At 49.9% G+C, this 22,500-nt stretch overlaps 1 protein-coding gene across 1 annotated transcript in view; it reads left to right on the top strand.

Moving 5' to 3' along the window:
- The first annotated feature begins 1,419 nt into the window (after nt 1-1,419).
- Nucleotides 1,420-22,500, top strand: part of LOC138862593 (clumping factor A-like) — a 27,387-nt gene continuing 6,306 nt past the window's right edge. Inside the window, exons 1-3 of the mRNA XM_070125032.1 lie at nt 1,420-1,577; nt 15,599-15,843; nt 15,975-16,321. Coding sequence (XP_069981133.1) covers nt 1,420-1,577; nt 15,599-15,843; nt 15,975-16,321 — 750 coding nt within the window. The remainder of the gene's footprint in view (nt 1,578-15,598; nt 15,844-15,974; nt 16,322-22,500) is intronic.

The raw sequence follows: 22,500 nt of genomic DNA, 5'->3' as shown, positions 1-22,500 counted from the left end.
TTTTTCTCCCACTCTCTCCATCTCCATTCCCCCTGCCCCCTCCTACCCTAATCCCCCCTCAGCCCCCACCTCCCCCAAATCACCCCCCTCCCTCCCCTCCCTCCCCAAAATCGCCCCTCCTCCTCCCCTCCCTCCCTCCCTCTCCCTCTCCCCCTCCCTTCCCCTCTACCCCTCCTCTTCCCTCTCACCCCTCCCCTTCCCTCTCCCCCTCCCCTTCCCTCTCCCCTCCTTCCCTCCTCCCTCTCCCCTTCCCTCTCCCTCCACCTCCCTCTCCCTCCCTCCACTCTCTCTCCACCCTCTCCTCCTCCCTCTCTCTCACCTCCCCTCTCTCCCTCTCCCTCCCTCCCCCCTCTCCTCTCCCCCTCCACCTCTCCCTCTCCCTCCCTCTCTCTCCCTCCCTCCCTTCCCCCTCTCTCCTCTCTTTCCCTCTCTCCCTCCTCCTCCTTCCCTCTCCCCTCTCCCTCCTCCCTCCCTCCTCCTCTCTCCCTCTCTCCCTCCTCTCCCTCCCTCCCTCCCTCTCCCTACCCCTCCCCCCTCCCTCTCTCCCTCTCCCCTCTCCCTCTCCCTCCCTCCCTTCCCTCTCCCTCCCTCCCTCTCTCCCTCTCCTCTCTCCCTCCCTCCCTCTCCCTCTCCCTACCTCCCTCTCTCCCTCTCCCTCCCTCTCCTCCTCCCCACCTCCCTCCCTCTCCCTCCCTCCCTTCCCCCTTCCCCTTCCCCTTCCCCTTCCTTCCCTTCCCCTTCCCCTTCCTCTTCCCCTTCCCCTTCCACCTCCCTTCCCTCCCTCCTCCTCTCCCCCTCCCTCCCTCCCTCCCTCCCTCTCCCTCCCTCCCTGTAAGCGAAAACATTCCCCCAACGATCCGCAGGCATTTCGAAAGCAATTAAGCACTCATTCGCTTAATGACGGGGGCTGCGCTTGCGGCATTTTCTCTCCGTCTCGCTTAAAGTCGGCCGCTCTGTGCCTCTCTCTCCCCCACCCTCCCCCCGCGGCGCCTCTGGGGATCGGGTGGTGACGGTGATGACGGTGATGACGAGGTAAGATGACGAGGAGGACGAGGAAAGGAGACGAGGAGGACGAGTGGGTGGATAGAGGACGAGGGAAAAAATGAGGAAGATGACGAGGAGGAAGAGGAAAAAATGAGGACGATGACGAGGAAGAGGAAAAAATGAGGACGATGATGGTGACAAGTACAAGGAAAGAAGACGAGGATGACGATGAAGAAAGACGAGAATGACGAGGATGACGATGACGACGAGTTCAAGGAGAGAAGACGAGGACGAGGAAGAAAGACGTAGAGAAGGAAACAAGTCGAGGACGATGATGACTTAGACGAATCACGAGGACAAGGAAACATGACGAGGACGATGATGTCGAGGAAAAGCTATTGAAGATATTGACCTCGAGACCTCGAGAATATTGACATGGGTGGTAAGGACGACGACGGAAAGGACGATGACGATGACAAAGATGATGACGATGACGCCGACGATGATGATGATGATGACGATGACAAAGATGATGATGATGACAAATATCTTGACGATGACGATGACAAAAATGATGACGAAGATAGTGACGAGTACAACCACCATAAGGACGCCAGGACGATGGAAAAAAATCAATGTTCAAGAAGACGAAAGGCCATCCGAACGAACAACCGAACCACGAAAACGAACGACCACTTACTTAATCACCAAACTGAATAACAACCCAAACGACCATTCAAACCACCTAAACGACCTCCAAAAACAAACCACCCAAACGACGACGACGATGATGATGATGATGATGATGATGATGATGATGACAACAAAAGATGACGAAAAAGACGATGATTACAAAAAAAAAAAAGACCTCCAAAAACAAACCACCCATAACGAACATACGACAAAAAAGAAATCAGAATATGTACAAAAAGAGGAAGACCTCCAAAAAACAAAGGCCACCCAACAAGTACGAACCACAAAAAAGAACGACCACTAAAGAATCCCATTACAAATTCCAAAAACGAACGACCACAAAAACACACCACCCAAACGACCACCAAAAAAAAAAAAAAAAAAAAAAAAAAAAAAAACGACCCAACCATCCAAGACGACCCACCAGCCCCTTTAATCCCCCAACCCCCACTCCCCAAGACGACCCACCAGCCCTCTAACCCCCTCCAAACCCCCACAAGACGACACACCACCTCTTTAACCCCCACCCCCCCCAGATAACGACCCGTCCTTAAGACGACCCAAAGGTCCCCCTTTTCCCCCAACAACCCCCTCTCATCTCGCGCATCGAGTGTTTGCACGGACCCCCACAGGGCGGCGGACCAGGGCACCCTCCGACGACCCCGAGATAACGACCCGTCCAAACAGTCGGAAAGGTCGTCCCTCCCCCCATCCGCACTTTGTTCCCGCGCGTCGAGTGTTTGCACGGACCATCAAAGGGGCGGCAGACGAGGGCGTGCGGGGCGGGCGGATAGGGGGATAAGTGGATGGGCGGGTGGGTAGGTGGATAGAAAAGCCGGTAGGTGGATGGATAGGTGGATAGAAAAGCCGGTAGGTGGATGGATAGGTGGATAGAAAAGCCGGTAGGTGGATGGATAGGTGGATAGAAAAGCCGGTAGGTGGATGGATAGGTGGATAGAAAAGCCGGTAGGTGGATGGATAGGTGGATAGCAAAGCCGGTAGGTGGATGGATAGGTGGATGGACGGATGGGTGGGTGGATAGGAGAAAGAACAGGCTACTGGATAGATGAACAGGTGTAAGAATAGGCAGGTGTGTTGATGGGTTGATGAATGGATGGATAGATGGATTTGAAAGACGAACAGGGAGATGGATAGATGCCGACACACTGGTAGACAAAGAGACACAGACAGACAAACAGGTAAACGGTGCATTAAAACAGAGCAAAATCCAGTTCAAAATCACAGACGACAAAATCAATCACAGCAATTACGATAAACTACCAATTACATCGAAAAATTAACAACCCAAATTAACGATACTAATTCATAGCGGATCCACGGGGTCCACAAATCCACCAACGCTTGAGAACTTGAAACGACTTGCGACTTAACGTTAAACAACCTGTGATTTATTTCGAGTGTTGATCGACTGCCAGAACGAAATCTATGAATAAATCACACGCGGAATCTACGGGTGGGGGAGGAGGAAGGAGGGGGAGGGGGGAGGTGGAGGGGGAGGGGGAGGGGGGGAAGGGGGAGGGTAGGGAATGGCCAGGCACGGTGCGAACAACCTGTGATTTATTTCGAGTGCTGATCGACTGCCAGAACGAAATCTATGAAATATCTTCACACGCTTTCCTTACGTAAAGGGGTGGGGGGGGAGGGTTGGCCAGGCACGGTGCGAAAATCTGCGCGTTTTGGTCCATTTCGCAAATGCTAAGTTATCATCCTTTCCATATAACTGTTATACAACAGATCGTGATACTGTTATAGCCTAAATTTTCAATATAATGCTATTTTAGTATAATGCTATGACCATATACATGTGCGTATATTCATAATGTTATAATGTTATAGCCTATTTTTTAAATGTAAGGCCTTTAAATAATAATATGATCATATACAATTCTATAATAAATGTAATATCATATAATACTATGACCATACATATTCATATTTATAATGTTATGATGTTACAGTCTAAATTTTCAACGTAATGCAATTATATAATGCTCCGACCATATATATACGAGTATACACACATCTATAGTATATACATGTATCAAATGAATCGCAGCTTGCCCACCACGCCTGTGAAGTCAGCCAAGGGTGGTAAATTCAGGACAAAACCAAACTGACGAAAAGGTCATACGTATGAACTTTATCCAAGCTGACAAACGCAAGAAAAGGCACGAACGAGAATTGAATATCCTCGCAAGACAAAGAGGCGTATTTAACCGGTGGAGACTTCTACCTTCGTCAGAAATATTTCCTTCTCATCCAAACGTTTTCTACAGACGGAAAAATATGGAGAGATAAGGGGGAGGGGGAGGAGGGGGGTACGAATGCTCCTTTGGGGAAACCTAAGAGAGTGAAGGAACATCAAAGCAGCTTATATCGCGATGTTGATGTTTTTTTCCATGCTGTTTTTGGCAAGGGACGAGTTAATCAGCTGATTCCATGATTCACAGACGGGCAAAACACACTCGAACACGCACCAGACATGTTTGTAGGCGCGCGTTGGCGTGTGCTTTACCAACTACCCTATTCGCAAGGATTACAATATTTCTCTCTCTCTCTCTCTCTCTCTCTCTCGTATATCCCAAATCACTTCGAAAATACGCAATAACGCAACATATTCGAAGAAAATAACGAACACCTCGACATTCAGCGCACAAGCCACTCTGAAGTCTTATACCGTGTCCAGCCAAGGTCGTGAAGAGAGAAAAAAAAAGTCAAGAGCACTATTTCTAGACTCCAGTAACGTGATCATGCCAAAAAAGGGAGGGAGGGAGGGAAGGAGGGAGAGGGGATGGGAGAGAGGGAGAAAGAGTGAGAGAGGGAAAGGTAGAGAATGAGGGAGGGAGGGAGGAGAGTGGGAGGGAGGAGAGAGGGAGGGAGGGAGAGAGAGAGAGAGAGAGAGAGAGGGAGGGAGGAGAGAGAGAGAGAGAGAGAGAGAGAGAGAGAGAGAGAGAAAGGGAGCGGAGAGGGAGAGAGAGAGAGAGAGAGAGAAAGAGAGAAAGAGAGAGAGAGAGAGAGAGAGAGAGAGAGAGAGAGAGAGGGGGAGGGAGGGAGGGAAGAAAAGAGTGAGAGGAGGAGAGGGAGAGAGAAAGAGTGAGGAGGAGGAGAGAGAAAGAGTGAGAGGAGGGAGGAAAAGTGAGAGGAGGGAGAAGAGGGAGGGAGGAGAAAGGAGAGAGGAGAGGGAGAGGGAGAGGGAGAGAGAGAGAGAGAGAGAGAGAGAGAGAAAGAGAGAGAGAAATGAAGAAAGAGAGAGAGAGAGCAGAATGAAAGAAAGAAAGAAAGAAAGAAAGAAGAAAGAAAGAAAGAAAGAAAGAAAGAAAGAAAGAAAGAAAGAAAGAAAGCAGAAAGAGAGAAAAGCGCGGGAAATACGAAGATAGCGACGGGACAGAAAAAAGAAGAAAGAAAAGCGAAATACGAAGCAAAAAAAAAAGTCCCAAAGGCTTTCCTTGATGAAGCAATGTCGACCGACGCCGAGGGGAGATGTGCGCTTCAACCGTCTTGAGAATTTGAGGGGAAAAAAAGCACACACACACACACAAAAAAATGATCTCTTGCTCGAGGGAAAATAAAAACAAACAAAAAAAAAAATTGATCCCTCTTGCCCTCTCACCCCCCCCCCTCCCCCATCCCCTCAAACGCCGTGAGCCCACCCCCCTCTTTCCCTCAACGTCGAACGTCAGTCCCTTCCCCTTCCCTTTCCCCAAGGGCGTCAAGTCACCCCTCTCCGCGTCCCCTCAAACGTCGTCACTCCCTCCCCCCTCTTCTTTTCCCTAGGCCGTCAGTCACCCCCTCCCCCCTTCCCCTCAAACGTCGTCACCCCTCCCCCCTTCTTCTCCTCAGGCCGTCCTGATCACCCCTTCCCCCCCTTCCCCCTCAAACGCCGTCACCCCTCCCCCTCTTCTCCTCAACGTCCTGTCACCCCTTCCCCCTTCCCCTCAAACGCCGTCTCCCCCCCCTCTCCCCCTTCCTCAAACGCCGTCACCCCCTCTTCTCCTCAACGTCCTGTACCTTCCCCTTCCCCTCAAACGCCGTCACCCCCCTCTTCTTCTCAACGTCCTGTCATCCCTTCACCCCCCTCTTTCCCTCAAACATCCAATCAGCCCTTCCCCCTTTTCCCCTCAACGTCCTGTCATCCATTCTCCTCTCATTAACCCAGATGTCGAGTCATTTTAACCCGACGTGTAAAGGCTCTCTCCTTCAGAGCATCGAGTCACCCTCCCCTCTTTCTCCTCTTTCCCTCTGGCATGGAGACGGCCCAATCTCTCTCTTCCCTCTTTCTCCTCTTTCCCTCTGGCATGGAGACGGCCCAATCTCTCTCTTCCCTCTTTCTCCTCTTTCCCTCTGGCATGGAGACGGCCCAATCTCTCTCTTCCCTCTTTCTCCTCTTTCCCTCTCTGGCATGGAGACTGGCCCAATCTCTCTCTTCCCCCCTCTTTCTCCTCTTTCCCTCTGGCATGGAGACGGCCCAATCTCTCTCTTCTCCCTCTTTCTCCTCTTTCCCTCTGGCATGGAGACGGCCCAATCTCTCTCTTCCCTCTTTCTCCTCTTTCCCTCTGGCATGGAGACGGCCCAATCTCTCTCTTCCCTCTTTCTCCTCTTTCCCTCTGGCATGGAGACGGCCCAATCTCTCTCTTCCCTCTTTCTCCTCTTTCCCTCTGGCATGGAGACGGCCCAATCTCTCTCTTCCCTCTTTCTCCTCTTTCCCTCTGGCATGGAGACGGCCCAATCTCTCTCTTCCCTCTTTCTTCTCTTTCCCTCTGGCATGGAGACGGCCCAATCTCTCTCCCCCCTCTTTACTTCAGACATTGAGTCACCCCCTCCCCTTCTTTCCCCTCGAATGTCGAATCACCCCCGTCTCTATCCCACTCCCTCCCCCTTCTTTCCCCCTCAAAACTCGCGTCCGCACCCCTCCCTTCTTTCCCTCCTCAAACGTCGAGTCTCCCCCTCCCTCCCCTTCTTCTTTTCCCTCAAAATTCGCAGTCACCCCCTCCTCTCCTCCCTTCTTTCCCCTCAAACGTCGAGTCACCCCCTCCCCCCCCTCAAACGTCGAGTCTCCCCTCCCTTCCTTCTTTCCCCTCAAAAACTCGCATCACCCCTCTCCCTCTCAACCTTCTATCCCCCCAAAAATCTAGTCACTCCCCTCCCTCCCCTTCTATTCCCCTAAAAATCAAGTCTTTTCCCTCAAAGGTCGTCACCCCCTACAACACCTGCCCCGAACCCGCCAGCCTCCCACATGCCCTCCGGCTACCCACAGACACCCTCAAATACACATTAATCCTTATGGCCGAATTCCTATTCATATATTCATGCCCGGCGTCTAAATTCGGCTCGACTGAGTACCTGCGCCAGGCACACCTTGAGAATTCTGGGCCGGCATTCCTCCACGCTGAAACGTCTCGCGTGACATTCGGAATTCATCGTACGATTTAGAATTGACGTTCATCGGCGATTTTCTCTAATTCATCAGCGTTCGATTCATCATCACGATCTGGCATCTAGCTATTGTTCGAAGATGATTTTTTATCGCCTCTAACCTACTGAGAAAAATCTAAAATCCCTTTTAAAATCTCATATATAGCTTTTTTTTTTTTTTTTTTTTTTTTTTTTTTTTTTTTTTTTTTTTTGTCTTATCGCCCCTAACCTACTGGAAAAAATCTAAAATCTCTTTAAAAATCTCATATAAAACTATTCAAAGATGATTTTTGCCTTATCGCGTCTAAACTACTGAGAAGTCTAAAACTCTTTCAAAAATCTCCTATATAGTTATTGTTCAAAGATTTATTTTGTTTATCGTCTCTAACCTACTTAGAAATATCTAAAATCCCTTTAAAAATCTCATATATATAGCTATTGTTCAAAGTTTTTTTTTCTTTTTGCCTTATTGCCTCCAAACTACTAAGAGTCTAAAATCACTAACATATAAAGTATTTGTCTCATCGCCTCTAACCTAAAATGAAAGGTCTAAAAATCCCTTTAAAATTCCGATATTTAGCTACTGTTCAAAAAGGACACACATATCTAATGAGAAAAGTCTAATCTTTAAAAATACAATGCCTAAAACCCAACATCCTTGCCATCCAAAAATCATAAAATAAATAAATAAATAAATGAATAAATGAATAAGTAATAATAATACGGGATGTTTTCCAGTCGTGATGATCTTGGCACTTCCAATAGCAATAACTTCACTATCATTAGTTATAATAGTAGTATCAGTAGCGATAGCGATAACATCAACGACTGGAATGACAGTAACAACTTAAATACTGCTATTAGCGACATATGACCCGATATATAATTCTTCTTCAATAAAATATTCAAATGTACAACCCCATATGAATGCTTCCTTTACCATTAAAAAGAAGCTCGAGCAATGGTAGTTCATCCAAACCATTCTAACACTAATGGGAAAGGCAAGATCAGTAGCAACCCGAGGCGGTGTCATGGCGTCTGTTTTGACGATTGTTCAATGGAAATGCAACCCTTAAAACCATCATTTTCCATCCTTTTTGAAAACCGAAGAGACCAGAATGACCGACCCCATTCACAAAGCATCCGGGACTTTTGTGACGTCATCAAAATAAACCCCACGTGCTTTTTTTTCCACAAAAATAGAATCAGGCGCCATGACACCTCCTCCAGTTGCTACTGACCTAGCCTTTCCCTCACACCATTCCTCCCGTTCACGAGGCGACGAAGTGGCACTATCTTCAGTGAAGCTTCATGGACGAGTCTCGGCTTCCACGTGTTAAAAATAGTTCACTGTCACTTTCGAAAGTTTAACATGCTCATTATTCATCTTAACTTCCTTGTATTAGAATCTGTCGCATTATGACCGCTGTCTTATCGTTAATATCAATGTTGATATTATTAACTGCTGTTTATCTAATGGTATTACCACTACAGTTACTAATACCAGCATCGTAAAACTAATACAATTAATATTTGGGCTCCTACTATCATTATAGTCAACATACTAATATCTATAAAAATAATCGTTATCATTATGATCATTATCATAACAATCATCATCATCCATCATCATCACCACCATTATCACCATCCCCACCACCACTACCTTCACCCCCCCCCCCCCATAAAATTCATATTCATGAGGAGGTTCAAACAAAATGACTCGAAAATACGAAAAAATGTTCCACGCACACACACACATCTTTAGAAACACACATATCTTTAAAAAAAACATACATCTTCAGAAAAGTACACACACACCTTCAGAAAAGTACACACACACCTTCAGAAAAGTACACACACACCTTCAGAAAAGTACACACACACCTTCAGAAAAGTACACACACACCTTCAGAAAAGTACACACACACCTTCAGAAAAGTACACACACACCTTCTGAAAAGTACACACACACCTTCAGAAACACACGCACACCATCAGAAAAACGCACACTCCTCCGCAGAAACACACACACACACACACACACACACACACACACACACACACACACACAAACACACACACACACACACACACACACTCACTCACTCACTCACTCACTCACTCACTCACTCACTCACTCACTCACTCACTCACTCACTCACTCACTCACTCACTCACTCACTCACTCACTCACTCACTCACTCACTCACTCACTCACTCTCACACCCACCCACCCACCCACACACACCCACCCACACACCCACATCTTCACCCATCTTCACCCACAACCTTGGCCCACCGGAACGCCACGTGAGGAGTGCAAATGCATCTCCCTGCAACAACCACAACAATGTCTTCTTCATCCCGAGGAGTGCATTCTGGCCGCACTCGGGAACGGGCATAATAAGAACTCGGGGAAAAAAGTCTTATTTTTCGTGCATTTCGTGTGTTTTTTTTTTCTTCCTTTCTTTCTTTCTTAACTTCTTAATTTATTCTCGTCCTGCGTTTCATTTTCTAAAGTGAGCGTAATTATTTAAGATTTTTTTTCATCTCGTTTTTTTCTTTTGTAAACCGTGCATGTATATCTAATTTGTGTAGCTATATCATCAATCTAATGTAGAAAAAAACAGTCGCTACTAAAGGAAACATCGCTCATATCATTGCCACTCTACCCAACCAATAATTAAAATTATCTTAATAAAAGAAAAAAAAATCAGCCGAAACCAGAGAAAAAATACAAAAAACAACAACAAATATTACCCCTTTTCCCTTCCCCCTTTCCTCCCCCAATCACACTCCCTCCCTCCGAGGTCATCGCTACAGGAGGTTCAGCGGAGGTCAAAGGTCAAGGGTCAAACGGATGATGTTTGGCATAACAATTTTTCCCTTCTAAATGCCATCTTTCTTAAAAATAAATAAATAAATAAATAAATAAATTAAAATGAAATAAAATAAAATTAAATAAACCATAAAAAATAGAAAAATAATAAAACAAGAGCCACAGGAAACGAAATGCTGATGGAGACTGATGGTTGATAATGATCATACAATGATAATGGTGACATAACGCTGCTGAAAGTGTGATGACAATAATGGTGATGACATGAACCAAACTATAGCTATAATCAACATCAATGTGATTATGTTAATAACAATAATGATGTTGACAATAATGTTAATGAAATTGATAATGATAGCAATATTGATCTTGAGTTAATAACCAAAATCATAATGATAAAGGCAAATAATAAAAAAAACAATTATAATATTAAAATTACTAATAATAGCAATAATATTAATAATAATAATAATAATAATAATAATAATAATAATAATAATAATAATAATAATAATAATAATAATAATAATAATAATAATAATAATAATAATAACAATAATAACAATAAGTAATAAATAATAAACGATAATTAAGTGAAGAACACACTAACGATAATCAACAACGAGAATGATATATCACGAACAACTTCAAACCGGTTTCGTCTTCCAGGAAAATTTCCATCAAGCAAGAGTGAGGTCAAGACGACAGGTCACGGGTCACACGAGACGACGGGGAGGGAAAAAAATAACAAAAAACACTTGGGAATGACTGAATTTTCACTCTTTCTTCTTTTGTTTGTTTGTTTTTTTGTCGTCTCAATATTTCGTCTTCGTGTCCCTGTTTCGGTTTATCGCGTTTTTTTTCCGATTTCCTTCGTTCGTTATCTGATCGAGTCTCTTCCTGCGTTCGTTATCTGATTCTGATTCTGATTTTCTCTCTCTTCCTCCGTTCGTTATCTGATTCTGATTCTGATTCTGATTCTCTCTCTCTCTCTCTCTTTTCCGTATTTACTGTTTTCTCCTGTTGTTTACCTCCCTTCGTTTGTTTGATTTTGGAAGCTTCTCCTCCTCCGCCTCCTCTTCCTCTCTCTCTCTCTCTTTCCCGTATGTATTTGCCGTTTTCTCCTGTTTACTTTCCTTCGTTTGTTTGATTTTGAAAAATTTTCCTCCTCCTCCCTATTCCCTTTCTGTCGCACTGTTTCGGTTCCTTCGTTCACTGATTCTGAAGGTTTTTTTTTCTCTCTTTTACCTGTTTCCCCTTTTCCTGTTTCATTTCGTTATCTGGAAGTTTCTCTTTTACGTCTTCTCTGTCCCCTTCTACCGTATTGTTTCATTCCGTTCGTTCGTTATCTGAAAGTCTCTCCCTCTCCTTCACTTTTCCCTTTTATCGCATTCTTTATAACCCTTCGTTCGTTATTTGAAAGTCTCTCCTCCTTCCCTTTCCCTTTTCCCTTTATCACTTTCTTCTAAACCCTTCGTTCGCTATCTGAAGGTCTCCCCCTCCTTCACTTTTCCACTTTATCGCATTCTTCCTAACCCTTCGTTTGTTATATGAAAATTTCTTAATCAGCAATTTTTCTTTAATTTCCCATCCTGTTTTGCGTTTTCTTCGTCCTCCTTTCTCTCCTTTCGTCTTTCCTCTCTTCTCCATTTCCCTATTCTATATTCTGCTTCGATACCCATTTCCTCACTTTATTCCTTATTCCTTTCGCTCCCTTCCCATTTCTGTATATATTCCTTTGGGATTTTCCTCTCTCTTTTCCATTTCCTTATTCTCTATCGTGCTTTGTGACCTTCTTCCTCCCTTTCTTCCCATTCCTTTCGTCCCCTTCCCATTTCTGAATATTCTCTTGAGATTATTGCTCTCCCTTGTAAATCTGTCTCATCTTCCTTTCTTTTTCTTTCCCCTTCATCATTTCTCTCTCCTCCCTCCCCCCCCACACACACACACTACCAAAGGCCGCCAATTACTTTAAAAGCCCAGCGTTGCCTACCGAATCCCCCCCCCCCCATCCCTCTGTCACTCTCCCTTCCCCTTCTCTTCCCGCCTTCACTCATCCTCTCCCCTCCCTTCTTCTGTCCACCCCCTCTCTCTCCCTCCCTCACTCTTTTCATTCTCCCTTTCCCCCCTCCCTCGTTTCACCACCACCCTCCCCTCCCCTCCTTTCATCTGTCCACTCCTCTCCCCCTCTTTTTTTATTCCTCCTCCTCCTCCTCCTCCTCCTCCTCCCCCTCCTTTCATCCCCCTCCCTCTCTCCCTCTCTCTTTCCCCTTTCCCCCTCCTCCCCCTCCCCGAGCTTTTTTATATATACAAAATGAGAGAGTGGGTGACGTCAAGAGAAAAAAAAATGAAGAGATTAGGAGAAGAGGAGGGGGGAAGGGGAGGGAGGGAATGAGGAAGGGAGGAAAGGAAGGAAGAAAGGAAGGAGGGCGGGAAGGATGGAGGAAGGGAGAGCGAGGGAGTGAATGAGTGGAAGCGAGTGAAAGAACGAGAGCGAGTGAGTGAGAGACCGAGGGTGAACGAGTGAGCGAATGAGGAAAGGGAGAAGAGGAAAAAAAAAAGAAGATACAGATAGAACGTCAACCTCTCCTACCCTATCTTACCTGACCCAAACCTCCCTCCCCCCCCAAAAAAAAAAAACTCCCCCCCAAGAAATATATAAACAAAATAAATGAATAAATAAATAAAAATATAATAAATAAATCATTATCATCATCATCATCAGTGATTCTACCAGCTGACATCGAAGGAGGACTCCCTGATGTCACGGATCCAAAGGAAGAAATACTATCGCGTGCATGCCTTCTGACCGCGGAGAAAGGGGGGTGGGGGTGGATGGGAAGGGAGAAAGAGATTTAGAGATTGAGAAAGAGAGGGAGATAGAGGGAGGGAGAGGGAGAGAGAGGAGGGGAGGGGGAAGGGGGGAGGGAGGGAGGGAGGGAGAGAGGGAGGGAGAGAGGGAGGGAGGGAGAGAGAGAACGAGAGAGAGAGAGAGAGAGAGAGAGAGAGAGAGAGAGAGAGAGGGAGAGGGAGAGAGAGAGAGAGAGAGAGAGAGAGAGAGAGGGGGGGGGGGGGAGAGAAAGAGAAAAAAGATATTTAAGAGAGAAGAGATGGAGAGGGAGAGGGAGAGAAAGAAGAAAGAAGGGGGAGAGAATAAGATATGAAGACAAGGGATGAGCAAGCAAGCGAACGCAGAAGAGAGAGAAAAAAAAGAGAAATAAAAGGAGAGAAAAACGAAGGTTACAAAAGGCAAGGTCCCCCTTTCACACGCATCGATTTTTCGCCTTCCAAGGTCGTGCTTTCAAAGGTAAAGCAATGGCATCAATTAAGACGCTTTCACACGGGCCGACCCACGGGGGGGGGGAGGGGAGGCACGGTGTCGCTGGTAACGGCAAGAGCAAAACAACCAAATAAATGAGGATATAATGTAAGAGGAGGAGGGAGAGGTAGGGGAAGAGGAGCAGGTGGAGAGATAAGAGGGAGGTGGTGGAGCTAGGAGGAGGAAAAATAAGGAGGTGAAGAAAGAGGACGAGGTTGAGGAAAATGAGAGGGGAAAATGAGGAGGGAGAAGAAAAAAAGAAAAAAAAAAGCAGCAGCAGCAGCAGCAGCAGCCGAAGTAGGAGAGAGAGAAAAGACCCGATATTAGGAAGAGAAAAATTCCGTGGTTTCCGAAGAGATCAAGTTGTAAGGCTGCGTCCCACCTGCGCAAGATGTTACGTAAGTAGCCATGCAGTCTTTCGTAGTCAGTACGGACAGACAAACCCAAAAGAATAAGAAAGAGAGACACAATAAAACTAAATTAAAGTGAAGATATGAAGGAAAAAGGCAATAGAGAATGTGTCGAAACTGATACTACACAATAACAAAATAAAAGAAGAAAAAAGGACATACTACGATACAATATATATATATATATATATATATATATATATATTTATATTTATATATATATCAAAAATAAACAAAAACCGAAGAAGAAAATCTATAACATTTCCGTCACTACTCCCTTATCAAATCATAGCGGATTTTAATTGAAGAAAACGGATCAAATTTGGGAAGCAGTTCACATGCGGGTACAATTTTACTCGTTCTTGGCTTTCCTATTACACAAAACACTCGACTATGTAGGAACTTTAATTCCGAACGAAAGCTTACACACAGCCAAGTTTCGGTACAATACAAAGCCAAGAATGAACGGTATCGAATGACATGAACGTACCCAATCAAACACGAGTTAATATTCTTTTTCATCGTGGGTTAGGTTAGGCTAGGTTATTGGTAGCTCATCAGGTTAGGCTAGGCTAGGTTTAGATTAAATTGAATTATTTTTTTTGTTAGATTAGGCAAGGATAGGATAGGTTACGTTTGGTTCGGTTAGGTTTTTGTTAGGTTAGGCAAGGCTAGGATAGGAAAGGCTAGGCTAGGTTCGGTTAGGTTTAGATTAGGTTAGTTTTTTGTTAGATTAGACAAGGATAGGATAGGTTCGGTTAGGTTTAGATAAGATGGGTTTTTGATAGATTAGGCAAGGATAGGATAGGATAGGTTACGTTAGGTTCGGTTAGGTTCAGATTAGACTAGTTTTTTTCTGTTAGATTAGGCTAGGACAGGTCACGTTAGGTTTAAATCAGATTAGGTAAGTTTTTTCTTAGATTAGGCTAGGATAAGATAGGTTACGTTAGGTTCGTCTAGGTTTATATCAGATTAGATTAGTTTTTTTTATTAGATTAGGCAAGGCTAGGCTACGATAGGCTAGGTTAGACAAGCCAGGTTAAGCTTAGGTTACCTTCAAAACTGTTGACTGAGGCCAAGGTTCATTTCGTCTCGGAACCTCAGGGGCCGGACGACACCTCGCATGGCCAAGGCTCCGGGGATCGATTGCGAAATGTGAACGTCATCGCTGGAGGAAGGAAACCGATCCCCGACGCATGCACGGGAGACTGCTTGGCCATTGCGGGTTGTTTGCGATTCTCTGTCTCGGTCTCTCGATCCTAGATTTGGTCTCGGACTCGGTCTCTCGATCCCAGACTCGGTCTCGGACTCGGTCTCTCGATCCCAGACTCGGTCTCGGATTCGGTCTCTCGATCCCAGACTCGGTCTCGGATTCGGTCTCTCGATCCCAGACTCGGTCTCGGGCTCGGTCTCTCGATCCCAGACTCGGTCTCGGGCTCGGTCTCTCGATCCCAGACTCGGTCTCGGACTCGGTCTCTCGATCCCAGACTCGGTCTCGGACTCGGTCTCTCGTACCCAGACTCGGTCTCGGACTCGGTCTCTCGATCCCAGACTCGGTCTCGGACTCGGTCTCTCGATCCCAGACTCGGTCTCGGACTCGGTCTCTCGATCCCAGACTCGGTCTCGGACTCGGTCTCTCGATCCCAGACTCGGTCTCGGACTCGGTCTCTCGATCCCAGACTCGGTCTCGGACTCGGTCTCTCGATCCCAGACTCGGTCTCGGTCTCGGTCTCTCGATCCCAGACTCGGTCTCGGACTCGGTCTCTCGATCCCAGACTCAGTCTCGGACTCGGTCTCTCGATCCCAGACTCGGACTCGGTCTCTCGATCCCAGACTCGGACTCGGTCTCTCGATCCCAGACTCGGACTCGGTCTCTCGATCCCAGACTCGGTCTCGGACTCGGTCTTTCGATCCCAGACTCGGTCTCTCGATCCCAGACTCGGACTCGGTCTCTCGATCCCAGACTCGGTCTCGGACTCGGTCCCTCGATCCTAGACTCGGACTCGGTCTCTCGATCCCAGACTCGGTCTCGGACCCTCGATCCCAGACTCGGTCTCGGACTCGGTCTCTCGATCCCAGACTCGGTCTCGGACTCGGTCCCTCGATCTCGGACTCGGTCCCTCGATCCCAGACTCGGACTCGGTCCCTCGATCCCAGACTCGGTCTCGGTCTCTCGATCCCAGACGCGGTCTCGGTCTCTCGATCCCAGACTCGGTCTCGGTCTCTCGATCCCAGACGCGGTCTCGGTCTCTCGATCCCAGACTCGGTCTCGGTCTCGGTCTCTCGATCCCAGACTCGGTCTCGGTCTCGGTCTCTCGATCCCAGACTCGGTCTCGGTCTCGGTCCCTCGATCCCAGACTCGGACTCGGTCCCTCGATCCCAGACTCGGTCTCGGTCTCGGTCCCTCGATCCCAGACTCGGACTCGGTCCCTCGATCCCAGACTCGGTCTCGGTCTCTCGATCCCAGACTCGGTCTCGGTCTCTCGATCCCAGACTCGGTCTCGGTCTCGGTCCCTCGATCCCAGACTCGGTCTCGGTCTCGGTCCCTCGATCCCAGACAAGGACTCGGTCCCTCGATCCCAGACTCGGTCTCGGTCTCTCGATCCCAGACTCGGTCTCGGTCTCTCGATCCCAGACGCGGTCTCGGTCTCTCGATCCCAGACTCGGTCTCGGTCTCGGTCTCTCGATCCCAGACTCGGTCTCGGTCTCGGTCTCTCGATCCCAGACTCGGTCTCGGTCTCGGTCTCTCGATCCCAGACTCGGTCTCGGTCTCGGTCCCTCGATCCCAGACTCGGTCTCGGTCTCGGTCCCTCGATCCCAGACTCGGACTCGGTCTCTCGATCCCAGACTCGGTCTCGGTCTCGGTCTCTCGATCCCAGACTCGGTCTCGGTCTCTCGATCCCAGACTCGGTCTCGGTCTCTCGATCCCAGACGCGGTCTCGGTCTCTCGATCCCAGACTCGGTCTCGGTCTCGGTCTCTCGATCCCAGACTCGGTCTCGGTCTCGGTCTCTCGATCCCAGACTCGGTCTCGGTCTCGGTCTCTCGATCCCAGACTCGGTCTCGGTCTCGGTCCCTCGATCCCAGACTCGGACTCGGTCCCTCGATCCCAGACTCGGACTCGGTCCCTCGATCCCAGACTCGGTCTCGGTCTCGGTCCCTCGATCCCAGACTCGGTCTCGGTCTCTCGATCCCAGACTCGGTCTCGGTCTCGGTCTCTCGATCCCAGACTCGGTCTCGGTCTCGGTCTCTCGATCCCAGACTCGGTCTCGGTCTCGGTCTCTCGATCCCAGACTCGGTCTCGGACTCGGTCTCTCGATCCCAGACTCGGTCTCGGACTCGGTCTCTCGATCCCAGACTCGGTCTCGGACTCGGTCTCTCGATCCCAGACTCGGTCTCGGACTCGGTCTCTCGATCCCAGACTCGGTCTCGGACTCGGTCTCTCGATCCCAGACTCGGTCTCGGACTCGGTCTCTCGATCCCAGACTCGGTCTCGGACTCGGTCTCTCGATCCCAGACTCGGTCTCGGACTCGGTCTCTCGATCCTAGATTTGGTCTCGGACTCGGTCTCTCGATCCCAGATTAGGTCTCGGGCTCGGTCTCGGTCTCTCGATCCCAGACTCGGTCTCGGTCTCTCGATCCCAGATTAGGTCTCGGACTCGGTCTCTCGGTCCCAGACTCGGTCTCGGACTCGGTCTCTCGATCCCAGACTCGGTCTCGGACTCGGTCTCTCGATCCCAGACTCGGTCTCGGACTCGGTCTCTCGATCCCAGACTCGGTCTCGGACTCGGTCTCTCGATCCCAGACTCGGTCTCGGACTCGGTCTCTCGATCCCAGACTCGGTCTCGGACTCGGTCTCTCGATCCCAGACTCGGTCTCGGACTCGGTCTCTCGATCCCAGACTCGGTCTCGGACTCGGTCTCTCGATCCCAGACTCGGTCTCTCGATCCCAGACTCGGTCTCGGACTCGGTCTCTCGATCCCAGACTCGGTCTCGGACTCGGTCTCTCGATCCCAGACTCGGTCTCGGACTCGGTCTCTCGATCCCAGACTCGGTCTCGGACTCGGTCTCTCGATCCCAGACTCGGTCTCGGACTCGGTCTCTCGATCCCAGACTCGGTCTCGGACTCGGTCTCTCGATCCCAGACTCGGTCTCGGACTCGGTCTCTCGATCCCAGACTCGGTCTCGGACTCGGTCTCTCGATCCCAGACTCGGTCTCGGACTCGGTCTCTCGATCCCAGACTCGGTCTCGGACTCGGTCTCTCGATCCCAGACTCGGTCTCTCGATCCCAGACTCGGTCTCGGACTCGGTCTCTCGATCCCAGACTCGGTCTCGGACTCGGTCTCTCGATCCCAGACTCGGTCTCGGACTCGGTCTCTCGATCCCAGACTCGGTCTCGGACTCGGTCTCTCGATCCCAGACTCGGTCTCGGACTCGGTCTCTCGATCCCAGACTCGGTCTCGGTCTCTCGATCCCAGACGCGGTCTCGGTCTCTCGATCCCAGACGCGGTCTCGGACTCGGTCTCTCGATCCCAGACTCGGTCTCGGATTCGGTCTCTCGATCCCAGACTCGGTCTCGGATTCGGTCTCTCGATCCCAGACTCGGTCTCGGACTCGGTCTCTCGATCCCAGACTCGGTCTCGGACTCGGTCTCTCGATCCCAGACTCGGTCTCGGACTCGGTCTCTCGATCCCAGACTCGGTCTCGGACTCGGTCTCTCGATCCCAGACTCGGTCTCGGACTCGGTCTCTCGGTCCCAGACTCGGTCTCGGACTCGGTCTGTCGATCCCAGACTCGGTCTCGGTCTCTCGATCCCAGACTCGGTCTCGGTCTCTCGATCCCAGACTCGGTCTCGGTCTCTCGATCCCAGACTCGGTCTCGGTCTCTCGATCCCAGACTCGGTCTCGGTCTCTCGATCCCAGACTCGGTCTCGGTCTCTCGATCCCAGACTCGGTCTCGGTCTCTCGATCCCAGACTCGGTCTCGGTCTCTCGATCCCAGACTCGGTCTCGGTCTCTCGATCCCAGACTCGGTCTCGGTCTCTCGATCCCAGACTCGGTCTCGGTCTCTCGATCCCAGACTCGGTCTCGGTCTCTCGATCCCAGACTCGGTCTCGGTCTCTCGATCCCAGACTCGGTCTCGGTCTCTCGATCCCAGACTCGGTCTCGGTCTCTCGATCCCAGACTCGGTCTCGGTCTCTCGATCCCAGACTCGGTCTCGGTCTCTCGATCCCAGACTCGGTCTCGGTCTCTCGATCCCAGACTCGGTCTCGGTCTCTCGATCCCAGACTCGGTCTCGGTCTCTCGATCCCAGACTCGGTCTCGGTCTCTCGATCCCAGACTCGGTCTCGGACTCGGTCTCTCGATCCCAGACTCGGTCTCGGTCTCGGTCTCTCGATCCCAGACTCGGTCTCGGTCTCGGTCTCTCGATCCCAGACTCGGTCTCGGTCTCGGTCTCTCGATCCCAGACTCGGTCTCGGTCTCGGTCTCTCGATCCCAGACTCGGTCTCGGACTCGGTCTCTCGATCCCAGACTCGGTCTCGGACTCGGTCTCTCGATCCCAGACTCGGTCTCGGACTCGGTCTCTCGATCCCAGACTCGGTCTCGGTCTCTCGATCCCAGACTCGGTCTCGGTCTCTCGATCCCAGACTCGGTCTCGGTCTCTCGATCCCAGACTCGGTCTCGGTCTCTCGATCCCAGACTCGGTCTCGGTCTCTCGATCCCAGACTCGGTCTCGGTCTCTCGATCCCAGACTCGGTCTCGGTCTCTCGATCCCAGACTCGGTCTCGGTCTCTCGATCCCAGACTCGGTCTCGGTCTCTCGATCCCAGACTCGGTCTCGGTCTCTCGATCCCAGACTCGGTCTCGGACTCGGTCTCTCGATCCCAGACTCGGTCTCGGTCTCTCGATCCCAGACTCGGTCTCGGTCTCTCGATCCCAGACTCGGTCTCGGTCTCTCGATCCCAGACTCGGTCTCGGTCTCTCGATCCCAGACTCGGTCTCGGTCTCTCGATCCCAGACTCGGTCTCGGTCTCTCGATCCCAGACTCGGTCTCGGTCTCTCGATCCCAGACTCGGTCTCGGTCTCTCGATCCCAGACTCGGTCTCGGTCTCGGTCTCTCGGTCGCCCTCCTCCTCCCCCCCCCTCCTCCTCTTCTTCCTCCTCTCTCCTTCCTTCCATCATTCTCCTCCCACACAGACGCGACCCTGCGAGCGAGAGGGGCACAAACGCCAGGCTGCCTGACGTCACTCGTTACTTCCGGCTTTTGCTCGGCTCGGCTGCAGGGCGAAGATAGGAGGAAGAGGGGGGATGGTGTGGCCGGGGTGGAAGAGGAGGTGGATGGAGTGGCTGGGGTGGAAGTGGAGGAGAAAAGGGTGAATGGGGGTTGAGGGGTGGATGGTGTGGAAGCGGAGGCGCGAGGGGTGGAAGTGGAGGTGCTAGGGGTGGATGGGGTGGAAGTGGAGGTGCTAGGGGTGGATGGGGTGGAAGTGGAGGAGGAAGGGGTGGATAGATGGGTGGCAGTGGAGGAGGAAGGGGTGGATAGATGGGTGGAAGTGGAGGAGGAAGGGGTGGATAGATGGGTGGCAGTGGAGGAGGAAGAGGTGGATAGATGGGCGGCAGTGGAGGAGGAAGGGGTGGATAGATGGGTGGAAGTGGAGGAGGAAGGGGTGGAATTAGAGGTGGACGTAGCGGCGGCGAAGAATTTGTGGACGTTGGTTGAGTATGCGAAAGAAAAGTGGAGGCGGGAGGAGTGGAGGTATGGAGGTGGTGATGGTGGAAATCGCTAGAGGATAGGTGGAGGTTCAGGAGAGGGTGGAGGGTGGAGGTTCAGGAAAAGGTGGACGATGGAGGTAGTGGATTAGGTAGAAGTGTTGGTGGAGGTGACAAGCGAGGTGGAAGCACTGAAGAAGGAGGTGGCGAGCCAAAGTGTCGGTGAAGTAAGAGATGGCAAGCGAGATGGAAGTAACGGTGGAGGAAGAGGTGGAGGATGAAAGTAGATAAAAAAAAAAGAAAAAGAAAAAGAGTGAACGAATAAGCATGACAGTAACGATGCCCCTCGGTGATGCCAATGGTCTCAGCCCAACCGCAGCGCCCAATGATGGAGCCGTGACTAACGAAGCCTATCAGAAGCGACACAGCCAGTGTTAATGAAGCCCAAAAATGCCAAAATGCCTAAAAAACAACAGAACGCCCATCCGAACCGCCTAAAAACAACAGAACGCCCAGCTGAACCGCCTAAAGAAACAGAACGCCCAAAATACCAAAACCACCCCAAGAGCCAAAACTGCTAAAACCGTTAAAACTGCCAAAATCGCCAAAGACGCCCCAACCGCTCAAACGCCGAAGTTACCTAATCCGCCAAATACGCCAAACCCGCCAAAAACGCCCCAATCGCTCAAACGCCAAAGCTACCTAAACCGCCCAAAACCGCCCGAGACGCCCATAAAATCCCGTGACAACGCAGGCTGACGCAACGCCCACGCCGACCTGACAAGCCGTTCACAAAAACGACCTGCGATGTCCTCTGACCCGAAGGCCGTAAAATGAGGTCATAGCGGATGGCTGACGCAACATCTCCGTGAAGTTACGAACACGGAAAAGAGGAGAGGGTGCCGAAGGGAAGAAGGGAGGGAGGCGGAGAAGGAGAAGGGAGGGAGGAAGGGGAGGGAAGAAGAGAAGAAGGGAGGAAAGGAGGAAGGAGGCAGAGAGGAGAAGAAGAAAGAGGAAGCAGGGGAAAAGACAAGAGAGTAAAAGGCGGGAGGAAGGTGGGAGGGAGGAGGGGTAAAGGCAGGCCTAGATGCCACACAAGACATAACGCATAGGGCTTCCCATTATAAGTAGGGTGCCAGTATCCACGAGTGCACTTTCCCTCCCCCTCCCGTCCCCCACCCCAACCCCTACACACGTAACGAGGAAGGGAAGAGAGAGGAGGGGGAGGGGGCGGTGGAGGTGTGGGGGAGGGGGGGCTAAAATACCCACCCCCAACACCTCCTTCAATAAATCCACTGTGACGACTCTCCACTCCACACCCGTCAATTCCTTCGACCCTTACTTCGAACGCCAATCCCTCGCCCACTCAAGAAAACTCACCATAGCCAACCTTTCCTCGAACCTGCCGCCCCTCAAGTAGCTCACAGAAACGAAGACCAATCGCCGTTAAACCAGATGACAAGGTTGCAGAACAAGCGCCATTGAACGTGCAACAGGAAGCCTTAAAGCAATCTGCAACGAACGACCCAAGGGAAAAAATTACCCCGCTCCCATAGGGTAATAAAATAAAGGGGCCGTTCTTGGATAGCGTGACGCATCCGGGTCATTTAAGTCAGAAAAAAAATCGATAAGGAAAGGGCGTCCCATTAGATTCCTAATGGGCGAGGGCGTCCTAAATGAAGGGAAGGGGACCTGTGTGGAGGCGGCGGAGCAGTGCCATTGAGCCAGGGTGTCTCCGACGGGTCACGGGCGAGAGAGGGTGGCACCTTTATGAAACGAGTGACGTGATAGAGAGGCGGGGGAGTGCCAGAGGGAGAAGGGCGTAACTGATATTGCAAATGAGAAATCTATACCATGTGCGTTATATATTCAAACAATATTCATACATACGCTACATATAGATACATGCGTTACATACAAACTATATTCATACATACGTTACATACAGATGCATGCGTTATATACAAATTATATCCATACATACGTTACATAGAAATACATACGATATATCTCTTACGTTCTACACAATTACAGAACACATACATATGATATATCTTTTATAATATATACACGTTAGTCTACACACAGACACGTACGATATATCTCTTACAC

Source organism: Penaeus vannamei, chromosome 9 (assembly GCF_042767895.1).
Source record: "Penaeus vannamei isolate JL-2024 chromosome 9, ASM4276789v1, whole genome shotgun sequence".
Lineage (NCBI taxonomy): Eukaryota > Metazoa > Arthropoda > Malacostraca > Decapoda > Penaeidae > Penaeus > Penaeus vannamei.
The sequence above is the reverse complement of the archived record's forward strand: the minus strand, read 5'-3'. Positions and strand labels throughout refer to the sequence as shown.